The 26,932-nt window shown below is 47.5% G+C and overlaps 1 protein-coding gene across 1 annotated transcript in view; it reads right to left on the reverse strand.

The window, feature by feature from the left end:
• Positions 1-26,932, reverse strand: part of robo4 (roundabout, axon guidance receptor, homolog 4 (Drosophila)) — a 138,997-nt gene that overhangs the window by 80,595 nt on the left and 31,470 nt on the right. Inside the window, exons 3-6 of the mRNA XM_078198846.1 lie at positions 16,203-16,360; positions 8,758-8,878; positions 7,292-7,430; positions 5,958-6,085 (exon numbers count right to left, since the gene is read on the reverse strand). Of these exons, the coding sequence (XP_078054972.1) occupies positions 5,958-6,085; positions 7,292-7,430; positions 8,758-8,878; positions 16,203-16,360 (546 nt within the window). The remainder of the gene's footprint in view (positions 1-5,957; positions 6,086-7,291; positions 7,431-8,757; positions 8,879-16,202; positions 16,361-26,932) is intronic.

Genomic DNA, 26,932 nt, shown 5'->3' on the forward strand with positions numbered 1-26,932 from the left:
TTAGATATTTCAATCAATCACCCCTTGCTCTTCTAAACTCCAGTGGAAACAACCCATCTTTCAAATATATTCTTATAAGACAACTCGCTCATTCCAGGTATCAGTCTAGTAAACTTCCTCTGAACCGCCTGAACATTTATATCCTTCCTTAAATAAGGAGACCAAACTGCACACAGTATTCAAGACTATGTGTATAACTGAAGTATAATATCTTTCCTTTTATGTTCAATTCCTCTTGTAATAATTGACAGCATTCCATTAGCTTTCTTGATTACATGCTGTACCTGCATTGTGACTCATGCACAAGAGCACCTAAATCCCTCCACACCTCTGCACTGCACAATCATTTCCATTTCAGTAATACTCTGCTTTATTATTCTTCCTGCCAAAGCGAACAACTTCACATTCTCCCACATTATACTCCATCTGCCAGATTTTTGCCCACTCCCTCAACCTATCTATATCCATCTACAAACTCCATGGGCGAAATTTTACGGCCGCGATCACCTAAGCCCAGAAAATCCCACCCGAGGTCAACAGATCCATGTCCTGCCCGCTACGATTCCCATGATGGGCGGGACGGGAGAATTCCACCCCACATGTCGTCTTTACAACATACTTTCTAATTATCTTTGTGAAAATTTAGCTGCCATGCCTTCGCTCCCCACGCAGATCCCTGCGGGACTCCATTCATTGCATCCTGCCAATCAGACAAAGACGCATTTATGCATACTCTGTTTTCTGCCAACCAGCCAATCTTCAATCCAGGCTAATATGTTACCCCTACACAAAGAGCATTTATTTTTTGCAATAACCTTTTGTAATGACCTCAACCAGACCATGAGGTTGGCCACTTGGAGTGCTAGCTCCCTGATTGAGGTAATAATTGCCTGCCTAATCAGCGATTCTCACCTGTGCATAAAATGAGGAATGTCAGGTTTACTGACACCCCAGATTCTGACTGTACCTGAAGCACTCTTAGGAGTGGAGATAAGTTTGTAAATAAAGGGAATCTGTTGAAGGAGCACCGGCCTCTGAGGAGCCATTTCACCTTTGATATGGCACTTTATCAAATGATTTCTGGAAATTCAAGGACAGTACATCTACAGGCTCCCCTCTATCTATAGCACGTGTTACACCAAGTGCAGACCAAATTTAGTTATCTCTGTTTCATATTCCTTTACTGCCCATTGAATGAGGGGTCATCCATTTTAAACAGACAAAATGGAAGACAGGAAAATACTAATTGCTCCATCAAGGCTCTCTCATTATGCCACAGTACCATCAGCAACTATAGATGGGCATTAAATGCTGACATGGCCAGCGGCATCCATATCCCATAAATTAATTTTTAAAATGTTCACTCTGTTTCTCTCTCTGCAGATGATGCCGGACCTATAGAGTTTTTCCAGCACTCTCTCTTTTTATTTCAGATTTCAGTCCAAAGATGTGCGGGTTAGGTTGATTGGCCATGCTAAAATTGCCCCTTAGTGTCCTGAGATGTGTAGGTTAGAGGGATTAGTGGGTAAATGTGTAGGGATATGGGGGTAGGGCCTGGGTGGCATTGTGGTCGGTGCAGACTTGATGGGCCGAATGGCCTGTTTCTGCACTGTAGGGTTTCTATGATTTCTATGATTTCCAAAAGCTGCTGAGATGCTGCAACAGATCCACAGCAGACACCATCTCCCTGGCCCTGCACTCAACCCTGGAACACCTAGACAACAAAGACACCTGTATCAGACTTCTATTTATTGACTATAGCTCAGCCATGAACACCATTATTCCTACGAAACTCATTTCCAAACTCCTCTCTCTGCAACTGGATCCTGAACTTCCTAACCCTCAGACCACAATCTGTAAGGATAGGCAACAACACCTCCTCCACGATCATCCTCAACACCGGTGCCCCACAAGGCTGTGTTCTCAGCCCCCGACTATACTCCTTGTACACCGATGACTGTGGGCCCCATTTTACCATTTTGATTCTAAGTGCTGAATCTGGGAGTTTCAGATCCGACTTTTAGACCCGTTCTCAGGTGCCCCCATATGCATACTGCCTGAAAAAAACCCCAGCGATTCTGAATCGCGCTGCAGAAGCCTGTGGGTGGGGTTATCACCAAAATGCTGCAGTTCCGATTGAAGCCTCCAACTGCACATGCGCAGTAAAAAAAATAGAAATCGCTCCCCTGCCACATCACTTCCAGACCGGATAATGCCTCCTCCCTGATCCCCATAGACATTGCCCCACTCTCACAACATTATTGATCCCCTTATCCCCCCACCCCCCCACTACCCAGACTGATCGCTGCCCCTTGCCCGCCTTCCCCCCCACTGATTGCATGCAGCATACCCCCTTCTCCTCCCCCGCTCCACTGATCGCATGCAGTGTGACAGCAGACCCCCCTTTTCCCCCCTCCGATTGCACGCAGAGTGGCAGCGGATCCCCCTGCCCCCCCCCCCACCAGAGAGCCATCTGATCCCCCTGCCCCCCCCCACCAGAGAGCCATATGATCCGCCTCCCTCCCCCCCACCAGAGAGTCGCCTGACCCGTCTCCCTCCCCCACCACCAGAGACCCATTTGACCCACCGCCTTCCCCCCCAACCCATCCCCCCCCCCCCCCCCCCACCCCACCACCATCGATCTGCGTTAGAGAGCTGTTGGAAGCTCTGAACGTACTCCTCAGAAGCTGGAGCGCCTGAATCAGACCATGTCTGTTTCGCGCAAAATCTGGATGGGCAAACATGGTGGTAAAGGGGGAAATGCCGGTAAGATTGGGCGTCCAGCCCATTAAGTCAATTCAAATGCATGCAAATGCATTTAAATTGACGGTGTGCTGTTTCAGGCCCTTGGTAAATGGAGAACGGGTGTGGAGATGGTCGCAGATCGCGCTACTCACCTCAGGCCCAACTTTACCAAGTTTTCACGCCTGAAAATGGGTGCAACTTGATGGTAAAACTGGGCCCTGTGGCCAAATTCCCCTCCAACTTGATTTTCAAATTTGCTGATGACACCACTGTAGTGGGTCGGATCTCAAACAATGATGAGACAGTATACAGGAATGAGACAGAGAATCTGGTGAACTGATGCGGTGACAATAATCTCTCCCACAATGTCAACAAAATGAAGGAGATTGTCATCGACTTCAGGAAGCAAAGTAGAAATGGTCGAAAGCTTCAAGTTTTTAGGTGTCCAGATCACCAACAACCTGTCCTGGTCCCCCCCCATGCTGACACTATAGTTAAGAAAGCCCACCAACGCCTCTACTTTATTTGGCACGTCAGCTACGACTCTCACCAACTTTTACAGATGCACCATAAAAAGCATTCTTTCTGGTTGTACCAGAGCTTGGTATGGCTCCTGCTCTGCCCAAGACTGTAAAAAACTACAAAAGGTTGTGAATGTAGCCCAATCCATCACGCAAACCAGCCTCCTCCCATCCATTGACTGTCTATACTTGCCGCTGCCTCGGCAAAGCAGCCAGCATAATTAAGGATCCCATGCACCCCAGACATTCTCCCTTCCATCTTCTTTCATCAGGAAACAGATACAAGAGTCTGAGGTCACATACCAACTGACTCAACAACAGCTTCTTCCCTGCTGCTGTCAGACTTTTGAATGGACTTACCTCACATTAAGTTGATCTTTCTCTGCACCCTAGCTATGACTGTAAAACTACATTCTGCACTCTCTTGTTTCCTTCTCTATGAACGGTATGCTTTGTCTGTATAGTGCTCAAGAAACAATACTTTTCACTGTATACTAATATATATGTGACAAAAATAAATCAAATCAGAATGTTAAATAGGCCCCAGCCTGCTCTCTAAAGTGGATATAAAAGATCCTATGACACTATTTTGAAGAAGTTGGTTAACGTCCATGGTTTCTTTTTGTTTGCTTTGCTTCTGTGCAATGTTTTGGCTCAATAAATTCAATTCTATATTTGAGGACCATAGGAACATAGGATAGAAACATGCTACCATTGGCTCTCGGAAGCCATTTAACGCTCACTTGAGTGTTGATTGGCAGTGGGCGGGACTTCTGTCCAACCTTGAAGGAGGTCCTGCCCCTGAGAGCTATCAACCAATCAAATTTGTCGTCAGCTCTCCAACCTGTCCAGGAACACTGCTGCAGTGGTCAGAAGAGGTACTGCAGTTCTCTGCCTGGAACTAAGTCATGGAACCATTCTCAAGGTGGGAATGTAGCGGATGCCCTGGGGAGGGGGGTGGGGGGGGGTGTTGGGAGAGAGGTGATTGCAGCATCGGGGGTGGGGTGGGGGAGATATTAGACCATGGTGGAGAGGAAGAGCCTGAGCTCCAAGGTCCCAGAGGGGAGGGAACACCAAATCTGAAGGGGTCTTCAGTCTGAGGTGCCACCCCCTCCCCTTCCCTCCTGCCTGAGATGGAGAAAAGCTTTTTTCTCTGTTTTCCACCCTACTCGCGCTCCTGCTGGGCAGGATAAGGCCCTGAAGTGGCTATTAAATAGGTGAAAGGGCAGTTTCCCACCCAAGGCCCTGCTCACCCGACTATAAAATTACATCTGGGTCGGGACGGCTGAGATCCTGGAGGGAATCCCATCCTTGCAATTTTACACTCCCCATGTCTGCCCATAGAAGCAGGAGTGTCAGTCAGCCATTCAAACCTGCTCCACCATTCAAAGAACAAAGAACAGTACAGCACAGGAACAGATCCTTCAGCCCACCAACCCTACGCTGACACATGGTGCCTTCCTAAACCGTTTGCCTCTACGCAGTCTGTATCCCTCTATCCCCTGACTATTCATGTGTCTGTCAAGATGCCTCTTAAACATTGCTATTGTATCTGCTTCTACCACCTCCTCTGGCAGCGCATTCTTGATCAATTCCCTATCCTTTGCACTTTAATGTTGCTCACTAAACTCTTAAGTGGGACATGATTCTGAAAGTCCAAATACGCCACATCCATTGGTTCACCCTTATCTGGTCTTCTAGTTACATCCTCAAAGAATTCCATTTGTAAGTATGCTTAACAATGTTCTCTTATCACATCTTTTATAATTGACTCTTCGCTACCACTTATGTCAGGCAAACTGGTCTGTCATTCTCCTTTTTTTTCTCTCCCTCCCTTCTGGCAGCATATTCCAGGCACTCTCCACCCTGTGTGAAAAACCTGCCTCTCACATCTCCTTTAAACTTTCCTCTTTTTATCTTAAACCTATCTCCTCAAGTAATTAGCATTTCTATCCTGGGAATTCAATAAGATCATGGCTGATTTGGCTGTGGTATATGCTCTACTTTCCTGCTTTGCCCCTCTATAATCCTCGACTCCCTTCCCTAAGCTTGAATAGTATGGTTAGACAGTATATTTAAGTTAGCACCTTGCAAAGCAAACAGGAGAACGTGATGGATATGCTACATAATCTCCAGTGCATCGTTACTGAGATAGGAGAATCATCATTTTTCTAGGCCAGGATACCCCATTTGTATCATGTAACAGAAAGCAAGTTCCTGTTCATAGATATAAGTATAAATACATCTCTAATTCTATGTTTTACTCTCGTTCCAAACTTTTCTATGACCATAACACTACATTCTGCACCTTCTCCTTTCCTTCTCTATGTACGGTATGCTTTGTCTGTATAACACGCAAGAAACAATACTTTTCATTGTATACTAATACACGTGGCAAAAATAAATCAAATAAAAAATCAAGATCAAAGATCCAGAAATAACTGTCACCAATGCAACGCAAAGCATCAGATCTCTCTCTACCACTATCTTAATAAACATCACCAACATCCACTTTCACCCTCATAAGTTAGACCATTATTTTTTAGTATTTTGAACTTATAAATGATTTATGCCACCTTTCCATCACTATCTCTGGTTGAATGTGGTTTCAGGTAACCCAACTCTTGGATTTTTCCATTTAACCAAACCTTCCTGTTGTCCTGAACCAAACACTTCAAACTCGAAACTAACCTCGTACAATGAGGGAGACAGAGGCAGCGATCGAGCCCACCAGGTTCTCCGCCAGGCAGGTGTAGCGGCCTGCGTCACTGAGCATTGCGTAGTGAATCATTATCGTGTTATCAGAGTTCACCTCGTACCTGTTGAATCGAAGCAATGGTCAGTGCACAAAAAGAGCAAATTCAATTTTCATCCTCTCCTGACTGATCAGCAATAATTCATGCCTGACCTCGTAACCCAGCAGCTCCCCATAGTTTGTGAAATAAAATAGAATTTCTCAGATAAATGAAGGAATCCATATACTTGAAAGTCCGATATTAAGAGTAATGGTTTCTATTTCAGTGTAGCTACTGAGGGAGGGCTGCATTAAGTCCCATCAACCTTCCCAAGGGAGCATAAAATATTCCATGAATGGTTTGGAAAAGGAGCAGGGAAGTTCTTCCTGGTGTCATGAACAATATTAATCCCTTGGTCATTCGGTCTGCCTTGTTTCCAACATTGCAACTGTGACCAGACTTCAAAAATACTTCATTAGCTGTACGTCAGCTGAGGCAGCACGTTGGTTAGCACTGCTGCCTCACACCCCCAGGGACCCGGGTTCGATTCCCGGCTTGGGTCACTGTCTGTGCGGAGTCTGCACGTTCTCCCCGTGTCTGCGTGGGTTTCCTCCGGGTTCTCCGATTCCTCCCAAAGTCCGAAAGACGTGCTGGTTAGGTGCATTAGCCATACTAAATTCTCCCTCAGTGTACCCGAACAGGCAGCAGAGTGTGGCGACTTGGGGATTTTCACAGTAACTTCACTGCAGCGTTAATCTAAGCCTACCTGTGACACTAATAAATAAACTTTAAAAATTAATTTAAACAACATTTTGGGATGTCCAGAGGATGGGAAAGATGATATGGGGTGGCACAGTGATTAGCACTACTGCCTCACAGCGCCAGGGACCCAGGTTAGATTCCCGATTTGGGTCACTGTGTGGAGTTTGCACATTCTCCCCTTGTCTGCGAGGGTTTCCTCCGGGTGCTCCCGTTTCCTCCCAAGTCCAAAGATGTGAGGGTTAGGTGGATTGGCCATGCTAAATTGCCCCTTAGTGTCAGGGAGACTGGCTAGGGTAAATGCATGGGGTTATGGGAATGGGGCCTGGGTGGGATTGTGGGCGGTGCAGACTCAATGGGCTGAATGGCCTCTTTCTACACTGTAGGATTCTATGATACATAAATGCAACTTCCTTCCTTGTTTCTTTTCAAAATACTTCCTCTGGAGAAACAGAGAGAATGTTTTAGTTCCAGGATAATGTTGCAGCTGGTGAATTGCATGGATTATTCAGCTGTTCCCTTTTTACTCACCTGCCCGAGGGAAGGTCTCCATTTTCCTTACGCCAGTGCACGCGTGGCATTGGATCACCATGGACCTCACAGGAAAGCTTCACCGTCTCCCCGGCTGTTACCGTTGTATCGATCGGCCCCTGGACAAAGGTTGGCTTTTCTGGAATAAGACAGAAGCAGCTGGAGCTACGTCATCGCCAGAAGAGCCAGTTCACACTCAATGGGCTGAATGGCCTCCTTCTATACTGTAGGGATTCCGTGTGTATTCGAAGAAGGAAGCGTATCCACGTTGGGAGTGTCACCATGTGACATTCCCCCATTTCATGACCCCAGACTGAATGAAAGATGGCTGACCGGGAGTGTAGTTCAAATTTCAGAAGGCTGAGCTATGGCAGGACTGATGTGCCAATGGCAAGTCCAGACAGTCCATGAATTAGAAGCAGCACAGAAATCTTATCTCCATTCATGAGAGCAGAACGTGGGTTTGGCCAATTGGATTGCAGTGCAGCACTCAAAGGATAGTAATGAGGCAGTGTTACATTGCTCAAATGGATATTTATAGAGTCAGAGATTTACAGCATGGAAACAGGCCCTTCGGCCCAACTTGTCCATGCTGCCCCCTTTTTTTTTAAACCACAAAGCTAGTCCCAATTGCCCACATTTGGCTCATATCCCTCTGTACCCATCGTACCCATGTAACTGTCTAAGTGCTTTTTAAAAACAAAACAAAAAGCTGCCTCTGGCAGCTCGTTCCAGACACTCACCACCCTCTATGTTAAAAGGTTGCCCCTCTGGACCCTTTTGATCTCTCCCCTTTCACCTTAAACCTATGCCCTCTAGTTTTAGACTCCCCTACCTTTAGGAAAAGACGTTGACTATCTAGCTGATCTATGCCCCTTGTTATTTTAATAGAATATTTTCGCAGAATTGTTACAACACAGAAAAAGGCCATTCAGCCCATCGTGTCTGCAGCAGCTCTCTGAATGACCACTTATCCAGTGCCATTCGCCTGACTTCTCCCCACCTTGTGCCTTGTTTCGTTTTAAATAATCATCTGAAAAGATACAAAGGATCCCACCGCATTACTGAAAGTTGAGCAAGGAATTCCCTGGCCAACATTCCATCGAGCCACCAAAAACAGGTTAACTAGTCATCCGCCTCATGTTTCATGGAATATACGATCAACACAGGGTGGGATTTCATCCCCCCCCCCCCCCCCCCCCCCACCCCCACTGTGTGTTTTGTGGCAGCGGAGGTGGTCCGTCCTTGGCCAGTGGCAGGATCTACCGGTCTGGCTGCTGTTAATGGGATTCCTGTTGTTCGCGACCTCTGCCACAAGGAACACACATAGGGGGAATAACCCGCTGGCAGGACCAGCCACAATACCACACCCATGGACCCTACATGTTCTTGTAATCTCCAATTCTGTCCTCAACCTTTAGTGAGGGAGGTTTGTGCTCTGGGAATAATAGTAAGGTTTCTCTCACCCAGTACAGACACACGGGCAGCTTTGCTCTCTCGCCGTCCCACTTTATTCTCCGCCACACAGATGTACACTCCCGAGTCACTCCAGTGAGTGTGGGAAATGATGAGTTTGCCAACAGTGACCTACAGGAAAAGACAAGACACAGTTCTGAAACAAAATCCATATGGACAAAGGCTTTGTCGATTATGCTCCCTTGCTAAACAGACCAAGATGTGTTAAAATAAAGACAGAGCTTCACTATGTACCACTTTCACAATCGTGGAACAGTCATTTACACAATAGTGGAACAGCAATCCAATTCTCTTTTGCTGGGACTCCCAGAACGCGATACAGGATGTCACATTTAGGACAAGTCAGCATGGATTTAGTAAGGGGAGGTCGTGCCTGACAAACCTGTTAGAGTTCTTTGAAGAGATAACAAATAGGTTAGACCAAGGAGAGCCAATGGATGTTATCTATCTTGACTTCCAAAAGGCCTTTGACAAGGTGCCTCACGGGAGACTGCTGAGTAAAATAAGGGCCCATGGTATTCGAGGCAAGGTACTAACATGGATTGACGATTGGCTGTCAGACAGAAGGCAGAGAGTTGGGATAAAAGGTTCTTTCTCAGAATGGCAACCGGTGACAAGTGGTGTCCCGCAGGGTTCAGTGTTGGGGCCACAGCTGTTCTCTTCATATATTGACGATCTGGATGACGGGACTGGGAGCATTCTGGCCAAGTTTGCCGATGATACAAAGATAGGTGGAGGGGCAGGTAGTATTGAGGAGGTGGGGAGGCTGCAGAAAGATTTAGACAGTTTAGGAGAGTGGTCCAAGAAGTGGCTGATGAAATTCAACGTGGGCAAGTGCAAGGTCGTACACTTTGGAAAAAAGAATAGAGGCATGGACTATTTTCTAAACGGTGACAAAATTCATAATGCTAAAGTGCAAAGGGACTTGGGAGTCCTAGTCCAGGATTCTCTAAAGGTAAACTTGCAGGTTGAGTCCGTAATTAAGAAAGCAAATGTAATGTTGTCATTTATCTCAAGAGGCTTGGAATACAAAAGCAGGGATGTACTTCTGACGCTTTATAAAGCACTGGTTAGGCCCCATTTGGAGTACTGTGAGCAATTTTGGGCCCCACACCTCAGGAAGGACATACTGGCACTGGAGCGGATCCAGCGGAGATTCACACGGATGATCCCAGGAATGGTAGGCCTGACATACGATGAACGTCTGAGGATCGTGGGATTATATTCATTGGAGTTTAGGAGGTTGAGGGGAGATCTGATAGAAACTTACAAGATAATGAACGGCTTAGATAGGATGGACGTAGGGAAGTTGTTTCCATTAACAGGGGAGACTAGGACGCGGGGGCACAGCCTTAGAATAAAAGGGAGTCACTTTAGAACAGAGATGAGGAGAAATTTCTTCAGCCAGAGAGTGGTGGGTCTGTGGAATTCATTGCCACAGAGGGCTGTGGAGGCCGAGACGTTGAGCGTCTTCAAGACAAAAATTGATAAATTCTTGATTTCTCGAGGAATTAAGGGCTATGGGGAGAGAGCGGGTAAATGGAGTTGAAATCAACCATGGTGGAGTGGACTCGATGGGCCGAATGGCCTTACTTCCGCTCCTATGTCTTATGGTCTTATGGTCTTATTTCTTTATTTGAAGCGTAGTTGTCTACTTGGTATTTTTGAAGAGATAAAGTTCATTGTGTCAAATCTTTCCCACTGTCTCAATATGTATTTAACCACAAGTCCAGAGACAAAATTTTACCCAATGTGTGGAAAGTGCATGTTTGTTGTTGTAAACTTATGAGGAGCAGAAGTAGACCATGCAGCCCATTCGAATCTACTTCACCATTCAATAATTGCATTGCCAATCATCATTGCTCAAATTCATCATTCAGGAGGTTATAGCACGATACTTAGAAAATCATGATTCAATCAGGCAGAGTCAACATGGCTCTGTGAAAGGGAAATAAGTCTAACTAATTCAGTAGAGTTTTTTTGAGGAAGTTACAAGCCAAGTAGATAAAGGGGAACCTGTAGATGTGATGTATTTGGATTTCCAGAAAGCATTCCAGAAAGGTGCCAGATCAAAGCTTACTTCACAGGATAAGATTACATGGTGCATGAGGTAACATATTTGCATGGATAAATGATTCATAGAATCCCTACAGTGCAGAAGGAGGCCATTCACCCCATCTAATGCTACACCAACAACAATCCCACCCAGATCATATCCCCATAACTCCATGTATTTACCCTGCTAATCTCCTTGATTATTTAGCCAACAGGAAGCAGAAAGGGATAAATGGTATTTTTCATGTTGGCAAGCTGAAGTTAGTGGAATGCTACAGGGGTCAGTGCTGCGCCCTCACTATTACAATCTACATTAATCACTTTGATGATGGGACAGAATTTATGGTAGCTAAATTTGACAACGATACTAATATAAGCAGGAAAGTAAGCTGTTGATGGGGAGGTATAGAGTCTGCAAAGTAAATGGTCAAGAGGATGGACAAGAAGTTGGCAAATGAAGTATAATATGGAAAACTGTGAACTTGACCACTTTGGCAGGAAGAATGGAAAGCAGTATGCTATTTCAGCAGAGGGTTTAGGACAGAAGGATTTGGGTGCTCTGGTACGTGAATCGCAAAAAGGTCAGCATGCAGCAAGAAACTAGGAAGGCAAATGGAATGTTCCCATTTGCTTCAACGGGTATGGAATATAAAAGGAGTGAAGTTCTACTGCAGCTGTACAGGGCCTTGGTGTGACCACATCTGGGATTCGGTGCACAGTTTTGGTCTCCTTATTTGAAGAAAGGATACAATTGTGTTAGCAGTTCAGGGAAGATTCACTTGTCTCATTCCTGAGATGAAAAGATATTATTAAACTAGAAAGAGTGCAGAAACGAGTTACTATGATGCTACCGGGATTTGATGGTTTGAATTATAAGGTGAGGCTGGATAGACTGGGACTTTGTTCTCTGGAGCATAAGGAGGCTGAGGGGTGACGTTATAGAGGTCTATAAAATAATGAGGGGCATAGATAAGGTAGATAGTCAACATCTTTTCCCAAAGGTAGGGGAGTCTAAAACTAGAGGGCATAGGTTTAAGTGAGAGGGGGAGAGATACATAAGGGTCCAGAGGGGCAGGTTTTTCACACAGAGGGTGGTGAGTGTCTGGAACAAGCTGCCAGAGGTAGTAGTAGAGGCGGGTACAATTTTGTCTTTTTAAAAGCATTTAGACAGTTACATGGATAAGATGGGTACAGAGGGATATGGGCCAAACGCAGGGAATTGGGACTAGCTTAAATGGCAAAAACTGGGCGGCATGGACAAGTTGGGCTGAAGGGCCTGTTTCCATGCTGTAAACCTCTATGACTCTCTGAGGTGCTAATCCAATGAGAAAAGGTTGAACAGGTTGGGTCTGTACCCATTGGAGTTTAGAAGAATGAGTGGTGATCTTATTGAAACATACTGGACCCTGAGGTGAGTTGACAGGGTGGATGCCAGAGGATGTTTCCACTTGTGAGGGAGACTCGGACTAGGGGACAGAGGATAAGAATATGAGGTCTCCCTTTGAAGACAGATAAGGAGAAATCTTTTCTTTCAAAGGGTCATAAGTCTGTGTAGTTATTAGCACACTCATTAGTCTGTAGATTCTCTTGCCCAGAAAGCAGAGAAGGCTGGGGTGTTGAATTTATTCAAGGTTGAGTTGGACAAATTTTTGATAGACAAGGGAGTCAGGAATTATGGGGGAGGGGAGATGGCAGTGGAATTGAGACACAACCAAATCAGCCATCATCTTATTGAATGGCAGAATAGGTTTGACGGGCCAAATGGCCTCCTCCTGCTCCTAAGTCCTATGTCCCTATATTCCTAATATAATCACGACTGATTTTCAGCTTTAACTTCAAGTTACCAAGTGCTCTCCCATATCCCATGATTTCCTAAGAGACCAAAAATCTATCTACCTCAACCTGAAATACGTTCAATGATGGAGCAGCCAGAACCCTCTGAAATAGAGAATTCCCAAGATTCAAAACCTTTTGAGTGAAGTAGTTCCTCCTCATCCCAATCCTAAAAGATTGTTCCGTTGTCCTGAGACTGTGCCCCATGTTCCAGATTCCCCAGTAAGGGGAAACAACCTCTCATTGTCTACCCTGGCAGAATCTTGAAAGATCCAATGGAATCACCTCTCATTCTTCTAAGCTGCAGAGAATGGAAACAAAATTCCCTCATCATAGGACAACATTCTTATCCCAGGGGTCAGTTTAATGAACTCTCACGGAATTGCCTCCAATAAAAGTGCATGCTTCCCGCATCACACTATTTTAGGTGTGGTCACACCAAAATCATGTACAATTGTAGCAACACGTCTTTATCCTTGTCCTTCAATCTACTTGCAATAAAGGTCAGCCTGCCATTTGCCTTCCTAAAAACTTTCTGTAGCTGAAAGCTAACTTTGTGTGCTCCTTGCATGAGCATACACAAGTCTTCTGAACACAATTATAAAGTTTTAAGGTTTACTTATTAGTGTCACTTGTAGACTTACATTAACACTGCAATGAAGTTAGTGAAAATCCCGTAGTCGCCACACTCCAGCACCTGTGCAAGTACGCGAGGGAGAATTTAGCATGGCCAATGCACCTAACCAGCGCGCCTTTCGGACTGTGGGAGGAAACCGGAGCTTCCGGAGGAAACCCACACAGACACGGGGAGAACGTATAAACTCCACCCAAGCCAGAAATTGAACCCGAATCCCTGGCGCTGTGAGGCAGCAGTGCTAACCACTGTGCCACCGTGCCACCCCCTTTTTAACACCTTGGAAAAATATTCTGCTTTCCTATACTGATGTCACACTTCCCAAGTTTTGGTTCATCGGCCACGTTGTTTCCCCACTCACCTAACCCGTCTATATCTCTTTGCTGCCTCTTTGTGTTCGCCTCACAGCTTATATTTCCACCTGGCAGTCATTTGGCAGTAAAGAATTTGAGTATTTCTGAAGAGAGAGACATGTTGCTAAAACTTTTTATCTGGAACTCAACAGAACAAATGCAAAAATGCCAAATTTCAAATGATCACAAAAATTGTAACAGGAGAGAAGGATGGTGAATGGTTTGCAAATCATCTCTGATTAGTCAAGATGTTGCCAAGGAGATAGCCATGGGGAACTATTGGCTCCCCCAAACTACTGGGTAATTCAAATAAGACTTGAAAATATTCCTTTTGTTTGCACAGTAGTATGTTGCCTCTAGCAACTGTAAATTAACTCAACCGATTTCCTTAAAATTATTGTCATTGTAGCTATCAGCACAGTCAGGATTGTTTAGCAGATGCTGCCCATGGAATCACATCTAACAGTAGATATTTTGGGCCCGATTTTACTATTAAGTTGGGCATGAGGCCATTAACGCGATCCGTGCCCGCGCAGATGCCCACTTTACCGAGGCCCGGGAATGGCCGCAATCCAATTCACGCCTGAAACGGGCGCAACGGCGATTTAAATGCATTTGCATGCATTTAAATTGAATTAATGAACTGCCCGCCCAACTTTATCAGCACTTCCCCCTTTACCATCACATTCACGCATCCAGATTCAGCGCAAAACAGACATGCTCGGCAAAAGGTCTGTTTCGGGCGCTCCAGCTTCTGAAGAGATAAGTTCAGAGGTTCCAATGGCTCTCTGACTTGGATCGGTGATGCGGGGGGGTGGGGGGGGGGGGGGGGGAAAGGCGGGTCAGATTATTCTCTGGTGAGGGGGGGGGTTGTGGAGGAGGCGGCGGGTCAGATGTAACTCTGGTGGATGGGGGGAGAGGGAGGACAGATCGCTCTCTGCTGCGGGGTGGAGGGCAGAGGGAGGCCAGATTGTCATCTGGGGGGGGAGGAAGAGGTGGGTCAGATCATTCTCTGGTGGCAGGGCGGGGGAGGGGGGGGGGGTGGCAGGTGGGCAGGAGAAGGGAGGCCCGATCATTTTCTGGTGGGGGAAGGGGGGAGGAGGAGGCGGGTCAGATGTATCTCTGGTGCAGGGGAGGGGGCAAGGGGGGGTGGGAGGGAGGAGGGAGGCCAGATTGTTGTCTGGTGGGGGGGGGGGAGGGGGGGGAAGAGGAGGAAGGAGGCCCGATCATTCTCTGGTTGGGGGGGGGGGGGCAAGGCGGCACCGCTGTCACTCTGCGGGCGATTGCTGGGAGGGAAAGGGGGCAGAGGGTCGTGATCGGTCTGGGATCACGGTCTGGGGGGGGGGGGGGGGGGGGGAAGGGGGGAGGGTGGATAAGAGGGAAAGTTATGTTGTAGGGGTGGGGGTGATGTCTGTGGGGGCATCGCTCCTGGGCCACTTTATCCGCTTTTTGCGGCCCGGGGGCGATGTGACAGCAGCGCGATTTTCAAATTATTTTCCTCACTGCGCATACGCAGTTCAGAGCTCCGATCATTTCAGGCCCACAGCGCGATTCAGGCCCGTGATTTTTGTTTTCAGGCTAAGTGCTAATGGCGGGTGCCTGAAAGCAGGTTTCCAAGTCGGATCTGAATTGCACCCAGATTCAGCACTTAGAATGAAAATGGTGAAATCGGGCCCTTTGTTTTGAGTCCTGCAAGCACAGACTGTTTGTTGGGGTCTATGCTCTACAAATTTCTCTGGTTTAATGACAAAAGACAGTGGCACAGTGGTTAGCACTGCTACCTCACAGCGTCAGGGACCCGGGTTCAATTCTGGCCTTGGGTGACCGTCTGTTTGCACATTTTCCTCCAGGTGCTCCGGTTTCCTTCCACAGTCCAAAGATGTGCTGGGTAGGATGATTGGCCATGCTAATTTGCCCCTTAGTTTCCCAAGACGTGTAGGTTAGGGGGATTAGCAGGGTAAATACGTGGGGTTACAAGGATAGGGGCTGAGTGGGATTGTTGTCAGTAAGTAAGTAAGAATGCCATTCGATGGAGAGAGTTGCACCCCATCTCAGTCAGAGGAAACTCTTCTCAATTAGCCTCCTCAGTAAGTCAGGCTGGAGAATCTTAAGCATCACAGTGGATTCCCAAACACACCAGGTGGCCAATTAACCAATCATTCTTATCAGAAAGGCTGTGGCGCAGTGGTATTGTCACTGGGTAATCCAGAGAGGATCTGGGGACCTGGCTTCGAATCCCACCGTGGCAGAAGGTGAAATTTGAATGCAAGAAAAATAATCTGGAATTAAAAGTCTAATGATGACCATGAAACCAACTGTTGTAAAAGTCCATCTGGTTTTTCCTATTAGAGAAAGAAATCTGCCCTCCTTACCTGGTTTGGCCTACATGTGACTCCAGACCTATAGCAATGTGGTTGGCTCTCAAATGCCTCCCGAAATGGAGGGCAGTTAGGGACAGGCAATAAGTGTTGAGCCCAGCCAGCGACACCCACATCCCGTAGAAACCTTACTGTTGCTGCCAGCTGGAATAGGTCAGGTATGAAACAAGTGGTGGACTCACTCTGTAACGCTCGTCCTTTTCATTTAGCGGAGCTCCATTCTTCTTCCATGTGACAGTTGGCTCCGGATAGCCTCGAGGTGGCAAGCATTCCATTTCTGCCTGTTCTCCCAATGCCACCACCACGTTGCTCGGATGTTGTCTGAACTCCTCCCGGAGGGCTGAAAGGAAACAAGATCATGAGCATAATCGACTTAATCTCCAGGTGCACCTGGTGAAATGCTTCTGAGGAGTGAGACAATGCACAAGACGGCTAAACAATGATGCCTAGCGACCATCAGCCTTCTAATGACAGACGATCAGGGTGGTACAGTGGTTAGCACTGCTGCCTCACAGCGCCAGGGATCCGGGTTCAATTCCGGCCTTGGGTGACTGTCATGGAGTTTGCACATTTTCCTCCAGGCGCTCCGGTTTCCTTCCACAGTCCAAAGATGTGCTGGGTAGGATGATTGGCCATGCTAAATTACCCCTTAGTTTCCCCAGATGTGTAGGGGGTTAGGGGGATTAGCAGGGTAAATACGTGGGGTTACAAGGATAGGGGCTGAGTGGGATTGTTGTCAGTGCAGGCTCGAAGGGCCGAATGGCCTCCTTCTGCACTGTAGGGATTCTATGATCTGAACTCACCATTCGAATATTTGCTTAGGTCACAGCCAGGACAAGACCAGTTATATTTTTCAGTACTTGCTCAGCACAGCACACTCATGAGATATGACTGCAACTAACACACCCCACTCACTGTGACTCTGCCACAGGCTTCATCCCTCCCAATCGCTCCTTAACCAATCCCCCATCCTACCTTGGACACTCACCACAAAGTAACTGTGGGCGACTCCCCACATCCACCACTCTCTGATTTTCAACTCTCATTCACCCGGAGAAACATGATTCAGGTGGAAGTTAACGTGCAAATAAGGCCCAAAGGCCTTTGAAAGCCCAGGCCACAGACTGAATTATGCACAGGGGAATTCCCAGCCGCCCTGTACAGCCTGGATGAGACCTGGGTTAAAATTGGAGCTCGAAAACTTGTGTGTTTGACTTCCCTCCGGGAGAGTATGTGCAGCCTAGATGGGCCAAAATGGCCTCTTTCTGCACTATAGGGATTCTATGATTTGGGCTTCAAATCCAGGTTGACTCTCCAAGGCTGTATTGAAAGGGTGGTCGTAAAAGATCCCAAACTACTATTTTGAAGAAGTGCTGTACCACGGATAGGGGGGCTGCCAATGTGCCATCACTAGAAGAGCTCCTATTGACCCTGTAGCTTGGCAGCCCATCCACCATCCTTAACTGGATAGCAAGTGTGGCCTCAAGCCATTAATTGATCAATCATACAAAGATCGTTTCCGGGGAACAATTCCCAATGTCTTTGGGACAGCACGGTGGCAAGCACTGCTGCCTCACAGTGCCAGGGGCTCCGGGTTCAATTCCAGCCTCGGGTGACTGTCTGTGTGGAGTTTGCACGTTCTCCCTGTGTCTGCGTGGGTTTCCTCCAGGTGCTCTGGTTTCCTCCCACACTCCAAAGATGTGCAGGTTAGATGGATTGGCCATACTAAATGGCCCCTTAATGTCTCAGTATGTGTAGGTTAGAAGGATTAGCAGGGTAAATACGTGGAGTTATAGGATAGGGTCTGGGTAAGATGTTCTAATGGAGAGCATCAATGCAGACTCGATGGGCCAAATGGCCTGCATCTGCATTATGAAGACAGAGCCGTAATCTGCTTTTGATCCCGACGTCAGGTTCCTGACCCCAAACAATAAATCCTGCTCGGAGTCAAGATTTCACCAACACTCGAGCGATATTTATTCTGGAAACTTCCTGAGGACTTCACCTTACAAAAAAAAGTAACAGCGGTGTTACTCTAATCTCCAGGAGTCAAAAGAAGAAAGATCGCTTGATCATGAGCACCTTGCTGGGGGTCCCCTAGGGTCTGGATGGCGGGCGCGGAGGGCTGTAAGATGATTCAGGCCAGGCAGGGCAGCAGGTGGGAGGAACAGAAAGACAAGGCAACAGCTACAGGACACACCTCCTCCCCGGGATCTGCTGCAACTCAGCGAGAAGATCTGCCCCCTCTCTCTTCAATGCCTGAGCCATCCTGCAATGGGCCGCTCCATGCCAGTCAGAGCACTCCTCACCTCCAGTGGAAATGGGTGCAAAGATCGATGAAAATAGCGTCTAATCAGCCTCGTTGCCAAAGCTATGGATTTCTGATTCAGTGCCTTCAGGCAAAATCAAATGCTTTTCACTGTATACCGATACATAGAATCCTTACAGGGCAGAAGGAGGCCTTTCGGCCCATCGAGCCTGCACCGACCACAATCCCACCCACGCCCTATCCCCATAACCCCATGAATTTAACCCTAGCTAGTCTCCCTGACACTAAGAGGCAATTTAGCACAGTGATTCCACCAAACCTGCACAGCTTTGGACTGTGGGAGGAAACCGGAGCCCCCGGAGGAAACCCACGCAGACATGGGGAGAACGCACAGACTCCACACAGTGACCTAAGCCGGGAATCGAACCCGGGTCCCTGGTGCTGTGAGGCAGCAGTGCTAACCACTGTGCTGCCCTAATGTAACATGTGACAATAATAAAATCTAATCAAATTATGGCTATCAGCAATTAGGAGCAAAAATGTGCTAAATGCAGACTTTAAAAAAAGACAGTATACTCTTATTTTCACACTTTAGCCAAAATAAACCCCTTTTTCTTTCCTTTCTGAGTTAAGGTGTAATGAGTGCCAGGAGCCAGCAGAGGGATTCTCAGTCCTGATGAATGGTGATAATTCCCAAGACTTGAAAAACCATTTCAATCGCCAATCTTCCCCAGAACAGATGATACCTCACAGGCAGTTTTGATGCAAGGTAAATACTTCCACTGCAACTGGCTGGAAATTGTGTCCCTATTTATATTTTCAAACGGCAGGTCACCCTGTGATATGATCCAGGGTTTCCAGTGTCCATACAGTAGGTCAGATTTGAAGGTTGAAACCAAATCGGCAAATAACTGGAGTGCAAGACCAATGGCAGCCCGCGCGGTAAGATGTAAAAAATTCACGGTTCTTTCCGTGTGCCGTCAGCCAGCAGTGCTTCCTCAACCAACCCCGTCGCTTACGGAGATAAAAGTAAAATGCTGTGGATGCTGGAACCGGAAACAAAAACAGAAAAGGCTGGAAAACCTCAGCAGGTCTGACAGCTCTTCTCCGCAGACGCTGTCATACCTGCTGAGATTTTCCAGCATTTTCTGTTTTGGTCCCATCATTTACTGTCTGTGGGGCCTCACTCTGCCCAAATTGACCACAGGTTCCTTTCCAGAACAGTTGACTACGGCCGAAAGTCTCCCATTCCCTTCCCCCCCCCCCCCACCATTGCGGGAGTCACAATGGGTGGGAGCGAAAATTTGGTGGGACCGTTTAAAGATCCGTTGAGCTTGGGTGGGAATTTCCGTTCTTGGGGCACACAGAGCCGGAAAATCCCACCCTGCCTTTCAAAAGTAACTCACTGGGCGGAATTGAATGCCCTCTCCAGAGGCGGCTTGATGGCTAAGGTCCATTTAATCAGGTAGGGGGGTGGGGAAGGGGGGGGGGGCAATACTGGGTGAGGGCTCCTCCACCTTCCCATTTCTACCCTGATTAAGTCCGAGGCTGGAAGATTCTTGGACAACTTCTGCCCCTCCACCAATTCATTCATTCAACTTTTAATGTTTCAAGGAGTTGTACAAATGGCTTAACCTGAAGCCCACATCCCAGTTATTTGCCCACAGTCCCATTCATATTTGGATTCAATAAACTTGAATATTACTCAAATGGAGAAAGACTGCAGAAAGCTGCAGCACAGAGGGATCTGGAGGGTCACAGAACATAGAATCCCTGCAGTGCAGAAGGAGGCCATTCAGCCTATTGAGTCTGCACTGACCACAATCCCACCCAGACCCTATTCCCATAACCCCACATATTTACCCTGCTAACCCCCTGACACTAGAGTCAATTTTGCACGGCCAATTAACCTAACCTGCACATTTTTGGACTGTGGGAGGAAACCGGAGCATCCAGAAGAAACCCACGCAGACACGAGGAGAACGTGCAAACTCCACAGAGACAATGACCCGAGACCAGAATTGAACCCGGGTCCCTGACGCTGTGAGACAGCAGTGCTTACTACTGTGCCACCATGCTGCCCCAATCAGTTGATCCGGGATAGGGAGGGATTTTCTTATGAGGAGAGGTTGAGTAGGTTGGGCCTGTACTTATTGAAGTTTAGAAGAATGAGAGGTGACTTTCTTGAGCCATTTAGGTTCTCAGGGGGCTTGACAGGGTAGAAGCTGAGAGGCAGGAAAGCAGAGTTGAGGATGATCATATCAGATCAGTCATGATCTCATTGAATGGCAGAGCAGACTGGATGAACCAAATGGCCTACTTCTGCTCTGAAGTCTTGTGGTCCTATAGTCTGCCTCACCTGTGGCCACAAAGAGAGAGGAGGCTCAGGTAGTGAAAACAATCTCTATTAACAACAGGGTTGGTGATCAAATAAATAGAACCACGAGAGAGGGAGAGAAAGTTTCAACAAACATATCAGTGCTATTGCTTCTTTGACCATGCTGAATCAAATTTTATTTATTAGTGTCACAAGTAGGCTTACATTAACACTGCAATTAAGTTACTGTGAAATTCCCCTAGTAGGTACACGAAGGGAGAATTTAGCATTGCCAATTTACCTAACCAGCACGTCTTTCGGACGGTGGTAGGAAACCAGAGCACCCGGAGAAAACCCACGCAGACATGGGGAGAATGTGCAAACTCCACACAGACAATGACCCAAAGGTGGAATCAAACCCGGATCGCCTGGCACGGTGAAGGAGCAGTGCTAATCACTGTGCCACCCCCCAGTAACTGGGGCAAGGCTGGAATGGGCACAGATGATGCCAACATGGCCAAGCACTCCTGTGATAGCTTCACAGGCTGACCATGTAGTTACAGAGTGAACTGGCCAGCAGTGGATCCCTTTGTGGATTCTGCTGCCAGGAGGTGAACCATCTTAGCCTCACTACTCTGAATGTACAGCAAGCAAAATGTACAAGGCCTGGCTGGTAGCATAGGGGATTGATATACATAGAATCCCTACTGAGCAGAAGCAGGCCATCCAGCCCATCACATTTGTAATAACGCTCCGGCAGAGCATCGTACCCAGGCCCAACCCCGACCTTATCCCCATAAATCCACGTATTGTACCATCAATTCCCCGAACCTACACACTGAGGGAAAATTTAGCATGGCCTATCCATCTAACCTGCTCATTTTTGGACTGTGGGAGGAAACCGGAGCACCCGGGTGAAACCCACACAGACTGTCACCCAAGGCTATAACCTAAACCGAGGGGCTGGCGCTGTGAGGCAGCAGTGCCACTGTGCCGCCCACACTCCCTCACATGTGAAGTGCATTGTGATTCGCTTGTTACGATTTCAGCAAGGGCAAGTTGGATGGCAGATGTAAAGTTTCGGTAGCTGAAGGAATGCTTGTGGAGCGTATTGAGAGAATCAAGAGGCCTCTCGGGTGAAAGTTTCCTGAATGGCTCTTACTGCCTATATTCGGATTGGTTGTTGCCCCGATGCCCTTCCTCCCCTCATGATACCTACTAGCAGGACAAAACTGAGCAGCATGAAAAGACAATCCATGAAACCCCTGCCAGGCTACACTGCTGGCGCCTCCAAATCAATCCAGTCGCAACATGCCAATGCGAGCTCAGTGGTGGATGCTGGATGTTATAACTGTGCTCAAATGATGCTCTTCAATACTGCGTATGGCAGAATGGCACAGTGGTTGGCATTGCTGCCTCACAGCATCAGGGTCCCGGGTTCAATTCTGGCCTTGGGTCACTGTGTGGAGTTTGCACGTTCTCCCTGTGTGGGTTTCCTCCTACATTCCAAAAATGTGCAAATGTGGTGAATTAGGGGCTACGTTGCCCGAGTGTCCCAAGATGTGTAGGCTAAGGGGATCAACGGGGTAAATAAATGGGGTTACGGGGATACGACCTGGGTAGAATTCTCTGTTGGAGAGTGGGTGGAGTCGCAATGGTCCAAAGGCTTCCTCCTGCACTGTAGGGATTCTATGATTCATCGCGAATTGGTTAACAGCCTCCACATGCATTTGCTCTACTGACAAACTAAACCCCTGTCTATGGATGCGGGTGTGGGTGTACCAGAGGGTGTAGGGTGCCTGGTACCTGCATTTTCTACCAGGCTGCAAAGGTAGAAGAGAAGCAACCCAAAGTGACTCTATTGGAAGTGGGCGGCACGGTGGCACAGTTATCAGCACTGCGGGAGTAGAGCCTGGGTGGGATTGTGATCAGTTCAGACTCGATGGGCCAAATGGCCTCTTTCTGTACTGTAGGGATTCTATGATTCACCATAAAAGCTTTCTAAAAGCGCAGTGAAAACAGAAAAGAATCCAACAAAACAGCGTAATGACCTTACAAAGTAATCATCTTTTTACTGAGCTCTTTAGACTTAATCTTGTACACATTGCAGCATATAGCAACACTGAAAGCCCAGTTTATATGATTAAGTACTGAAAGGGGATTTGCATTGCTAAGCCAGAAATTATGGTGAGCATATTACATTAGTACGCGCTGTAAGCTTCATTTGCATGCATCCACCCAAAAACTTATCCGTGTGATAGACTTGGCTCAAAGTGGGCAGAGATTCCACCCAATTGCGATCAAAAGTTATCAAACTTATACCTATACTTATAGTCTGCCCTGCTGCATATTAGGATCTATTAGCATGGGCCACCGGTTGTGAGATGTCCCTGGAGTCAAGTGAGGGCAGGAGATGGGGCAGGGACAAGATACGTGGACTAACAGATAGGAGCAAATTTTGTAAATAATGAAAAAACTAGTTGAGCAGCTTTCTCGGTACAGATTTGGATCCCTGCGGATGTGCATTCTGCTGATCCAACTCCCTTTCCATTGTGTCCAGATAATTCAATAGACCTAAATGGGTGACAGGACAATCTTCCTCATAGAGTTCCACTGGTCTAAGCTAGCTCATCACCCATCTTATTTTACAAGAATACAATTAAAACTGTAAAGGTTTCTGCACATCTACTTAAGCCATCTACGTTCATTACCCCCACATCTTCACTGAGATTTCCCACCATGTATAATTGTTTTAAAATTATTTGAATAGCTCCCTGGTGCAATATTACATGGAATTCAAAGCACAGAAACACCTCACTCAGCTGGTGTTTAAGCACGCTCATCCCAATCTATTTGCTTCATTGCACCCTACTGGCCCATCCTTCCATTCCTTTCTCCCTCGTGTATTTATCTAGTTTCCCCTGAAAAATATCTGCGCTGTTCACCTCAAACAACCTGTGGTAGCCAGCTCCACATACTCAACACTTCTCCTCAGATCCTGACCAAATTTATCAGTGATGTGAAGATGCTGGCATTTGACTGGGGTAGGCACAGTAAGAAGTCTCACAACACCAGGTTAAAGTTCAACAGGTTTATTTGGAATCATGAGCTTTCGGAGCGCTGCTCCTTCACCAGGTGAATTTATCAGTGACTATCTTATATTTATTGGCTTTAATTTTGAACCCCCTGACAAGTGAACACATCTTCTTTAGAATTTAGAAATCCTCCAGTGCAGGAGGAGACCATTTGGCCGATCGACTCTGCACCAACCACAATCCCACCCAGGCCCTATCCCCGTAACCCCATGCATTTACCCTAGACAGTCCCCCCAACACGAAGGGGTAATTTAGTATGGCCAAACCACCTAACCCGCACATCTTTCGGACAGTGGGAGGAAACCGGAGCACCCAGCGGAAACCCACATAGACACTGGGAGAATGTGCAAACTCACAAGCCGGGAATCGAACCCGGGTCTGTGGTGCTGTGAGGCAGCAGTGCTAATCAGGGTGTAGATACGCAGAGGGACCTGGGTGTGCAAGTCCACAGATCCTTGAAGGTGACGTCACAGGTGGAGAAGGTAGTGAAGAAGGCATATGGCATACTTGCCTTTTTAGGACGGGGCATAGAGTATAAAAGTTGGCAGTTGTATAGAACATTGGTTCGGCCGCATTTGGAATACTGCGCCCAGTTCTGGTCGCCACACTACCAGAAGGATGTGGAGGCTTTAGAGAGAGTGCAGAGGAGGTTTACCAGGATGTTGCCTGGTATGGAAGGGCTTAGTTATGAGGAGAGATTGAGTAAACTGGGGTTGTTCTCACTGGAAAGACGAAGGATGAGGGGTGACCTAATAGAGGTGTATAAAATTATGAAAGGCATAGATAGGGTGAACGGTGGGAAGCTTTTTCCCAGATCGGTGGTGACGTTCACGAGGGGTCATAGGTTCAAGGTGAGGGGGGGGGGGGGGGGGGAGGTTTAACACGGATATCAGAAGGACGCATTTTACACAGAGGGTGGTGGGGGCCTGGAATGCGCTGCCGGGCAAGGTGGTGGAGGCGGACACACTGGGAACGTTTAAGACTTATCTAGATAGCCACATGAACAGAGTGGGAATGGAGGGATACAAAAGAATGGTCTGGTTTCGACCAGGGAGCGGCGCGGGCTTGGAGGGCCGAAGGGCCTGTTCCTGTGCTGTATTGTTCTTTGTTCACTGTGGCATCGTCCCGCCCATTCTCTATGTCGACCATAATGAACCCCTTCACAATTATGAACAGAAAGGACCCAGACCTATTCAGTCTTTGAACAGTTGCAGATCAGTGAATGTTTAATGGTAAACTTTCTTCCAGGTGCAGTTTAACCTCGCCAAAGACAGTCAGATTGAAATATGAAGTGGCAGATTCGCAGTCCAATACCTTGGATGGTGTCTATCAGTTCAGGCCTTTGCAGTGACTCTCACCTCCCAGCCTCTCAGTGGGATGGCAGCAGCTTCTCTGTATTTAATTAATTGAAGTCCTGACTGATTACTGCACCTTCCAGGACTCCTGTCCCGCACTCTCAAATGTCACCATGGTACGATTTGCCGCCTCAGTTAACAGAGAGGGCCTCTCGCTGTCCCACAATTCTTCAGGACAATCGGCCTGACACAGTAAATGACTAACAAGGCCTCTGGGAAGCTGTAATGTTAATGAGGGTCTTGTAGCCTCTTCAGAGCTGCGATCACTAACATATTGTTCATTTGAAGGCCTGCTCATGCATACCGGATGCTATTTAATTGCAACACAATTTAAGTGTAAATTATTTTTCTTAATGAGCACTGTTGGCAGCAACACTCTGTCACCCTGTACCTCAGGGAAAAGAAAATGCGAGCACAGAGTGTCCTGAAGATGGTGAACAGACAATACCAGTCGGGCAGTAAATTTTCAGTGCTAAGGACACTTGAAAAGCAGCTAAATTAAGGCCTTGAAAGAAACATGGCTATAAATATCACTAACATAGTCCTCACTCTCCTTTACAGAGTGCACTGCTCTTGGCAAATACGGTTTTTCTCGGATATTGCTGTATGTAACCCTGACGAAGAATCGAGATGTTAAAAAAAAGACACTTTTTATTTTGTCATTTTCCTTGAGCCTTTCCCTTTACCAGATATAAACATTTCGAAAATGGCAGAAAAAGGTGGGTTGGGCCACTAGTCAAGCATCACCCAATTGGGTAATAAGTTTTTGTTTTCTAATTGGCGTAGGGAGGTAGTATATCATGAGGATAAATGTGTTGCCGGGCTAATGGCTGAAGTGTGGGGGCAAGTCATGTGATGAAACCTCCAGGATTAGATTTAATCACAGTTGGCAACCCGATGGTGGTCACTGTCCACTAACCCCATAAGGTTCTCATTTCATATGAGTGCAGAACCCTTTTGTAATTTAAGAATTGAACCTCAGAAAGGGGTCTTTGTGACGGTAAAAGCTGATGGTGATATACTTCTGCTGTCCGTAGTATTTCAGTAAAAGTTCATGGGAGCGATTATTCCAGCCCACTGCACTGCTTCGGGAGACTGAAGTGGAGGCTGTGTAGCGGGCTTCCCGTTGGGTGCCATGGCCTCCATGAGTCTTCGACAGCCGGATTTCCAGCGTTGTCAGGTCCGTGCCAGAAATCGGCTTAGAGCTGCATAAATTATTTAATCGAGTATTTAAATATCATCAGCAAGCTTGGGAGGGAAACGTCTGGGCCTGCTAGCCTCTCCCCCCACCTCCACTCCAGCAGGGTTTAGAGTAGTTCCCCACTCGCGGTGAGCTGGTGGCCTGATCCCGCTGGAGTGAAGTGGGGGGCCACTGAGGCCCCCCAGAAGGTCAAAGGTTGATGTGAGGGTGCCCCCAGATGTTGCCACCTAAGCAGGCCAGCCTGGGTCCCCTGGCATGCCCAAGAGGCAAGGTGTCAATGTCCGGGGGCACCTTGGCACTGCCCAGCATCGGACAATATCAAGGCGGCTGGGCCTAAAGGGGCAGGGCCTCTGGGGGGAGATCGGTGATGGTGGGGGGGCTCCTGCTGGCATGAGCAGAGGGAGGGAGGCAAACGATCAGGGCTGGCCATCGGGGTGAGAGGTGGGATGGATCGGCCTGGTTTTTGTTTGCGGGAGGGTGGCGTTGAGGCTGGGCCGGAATTGTAGTGGGGCCAGAGATCGAGGGCCGGCAGTGCGGGGCTACTGCGCATGCACCGATTTCAACTCTGCTGCCGGCCTCTCCTGCGGGAATAGGCCCCGTCCACTGATTTTCCGCGAGATTTACACTAGTGCACTCTGCAGTGCTCAGAGTGTAGGAGATTCATTTTGAAAATCC

Source organism: Mustelus asterias, chromosome 27 (assembly GCF_964213995.1).
Source record: "Mustelus asterias chromosome 27, sMusAst1.hap1.1, whole genome shotgun sequence".
NCBI lineage: Eukaryota > Metazoa > Chordata > Chondrichthyes > Carcharhiniformes > Triakidae > Mustelus > Mustelus asterias.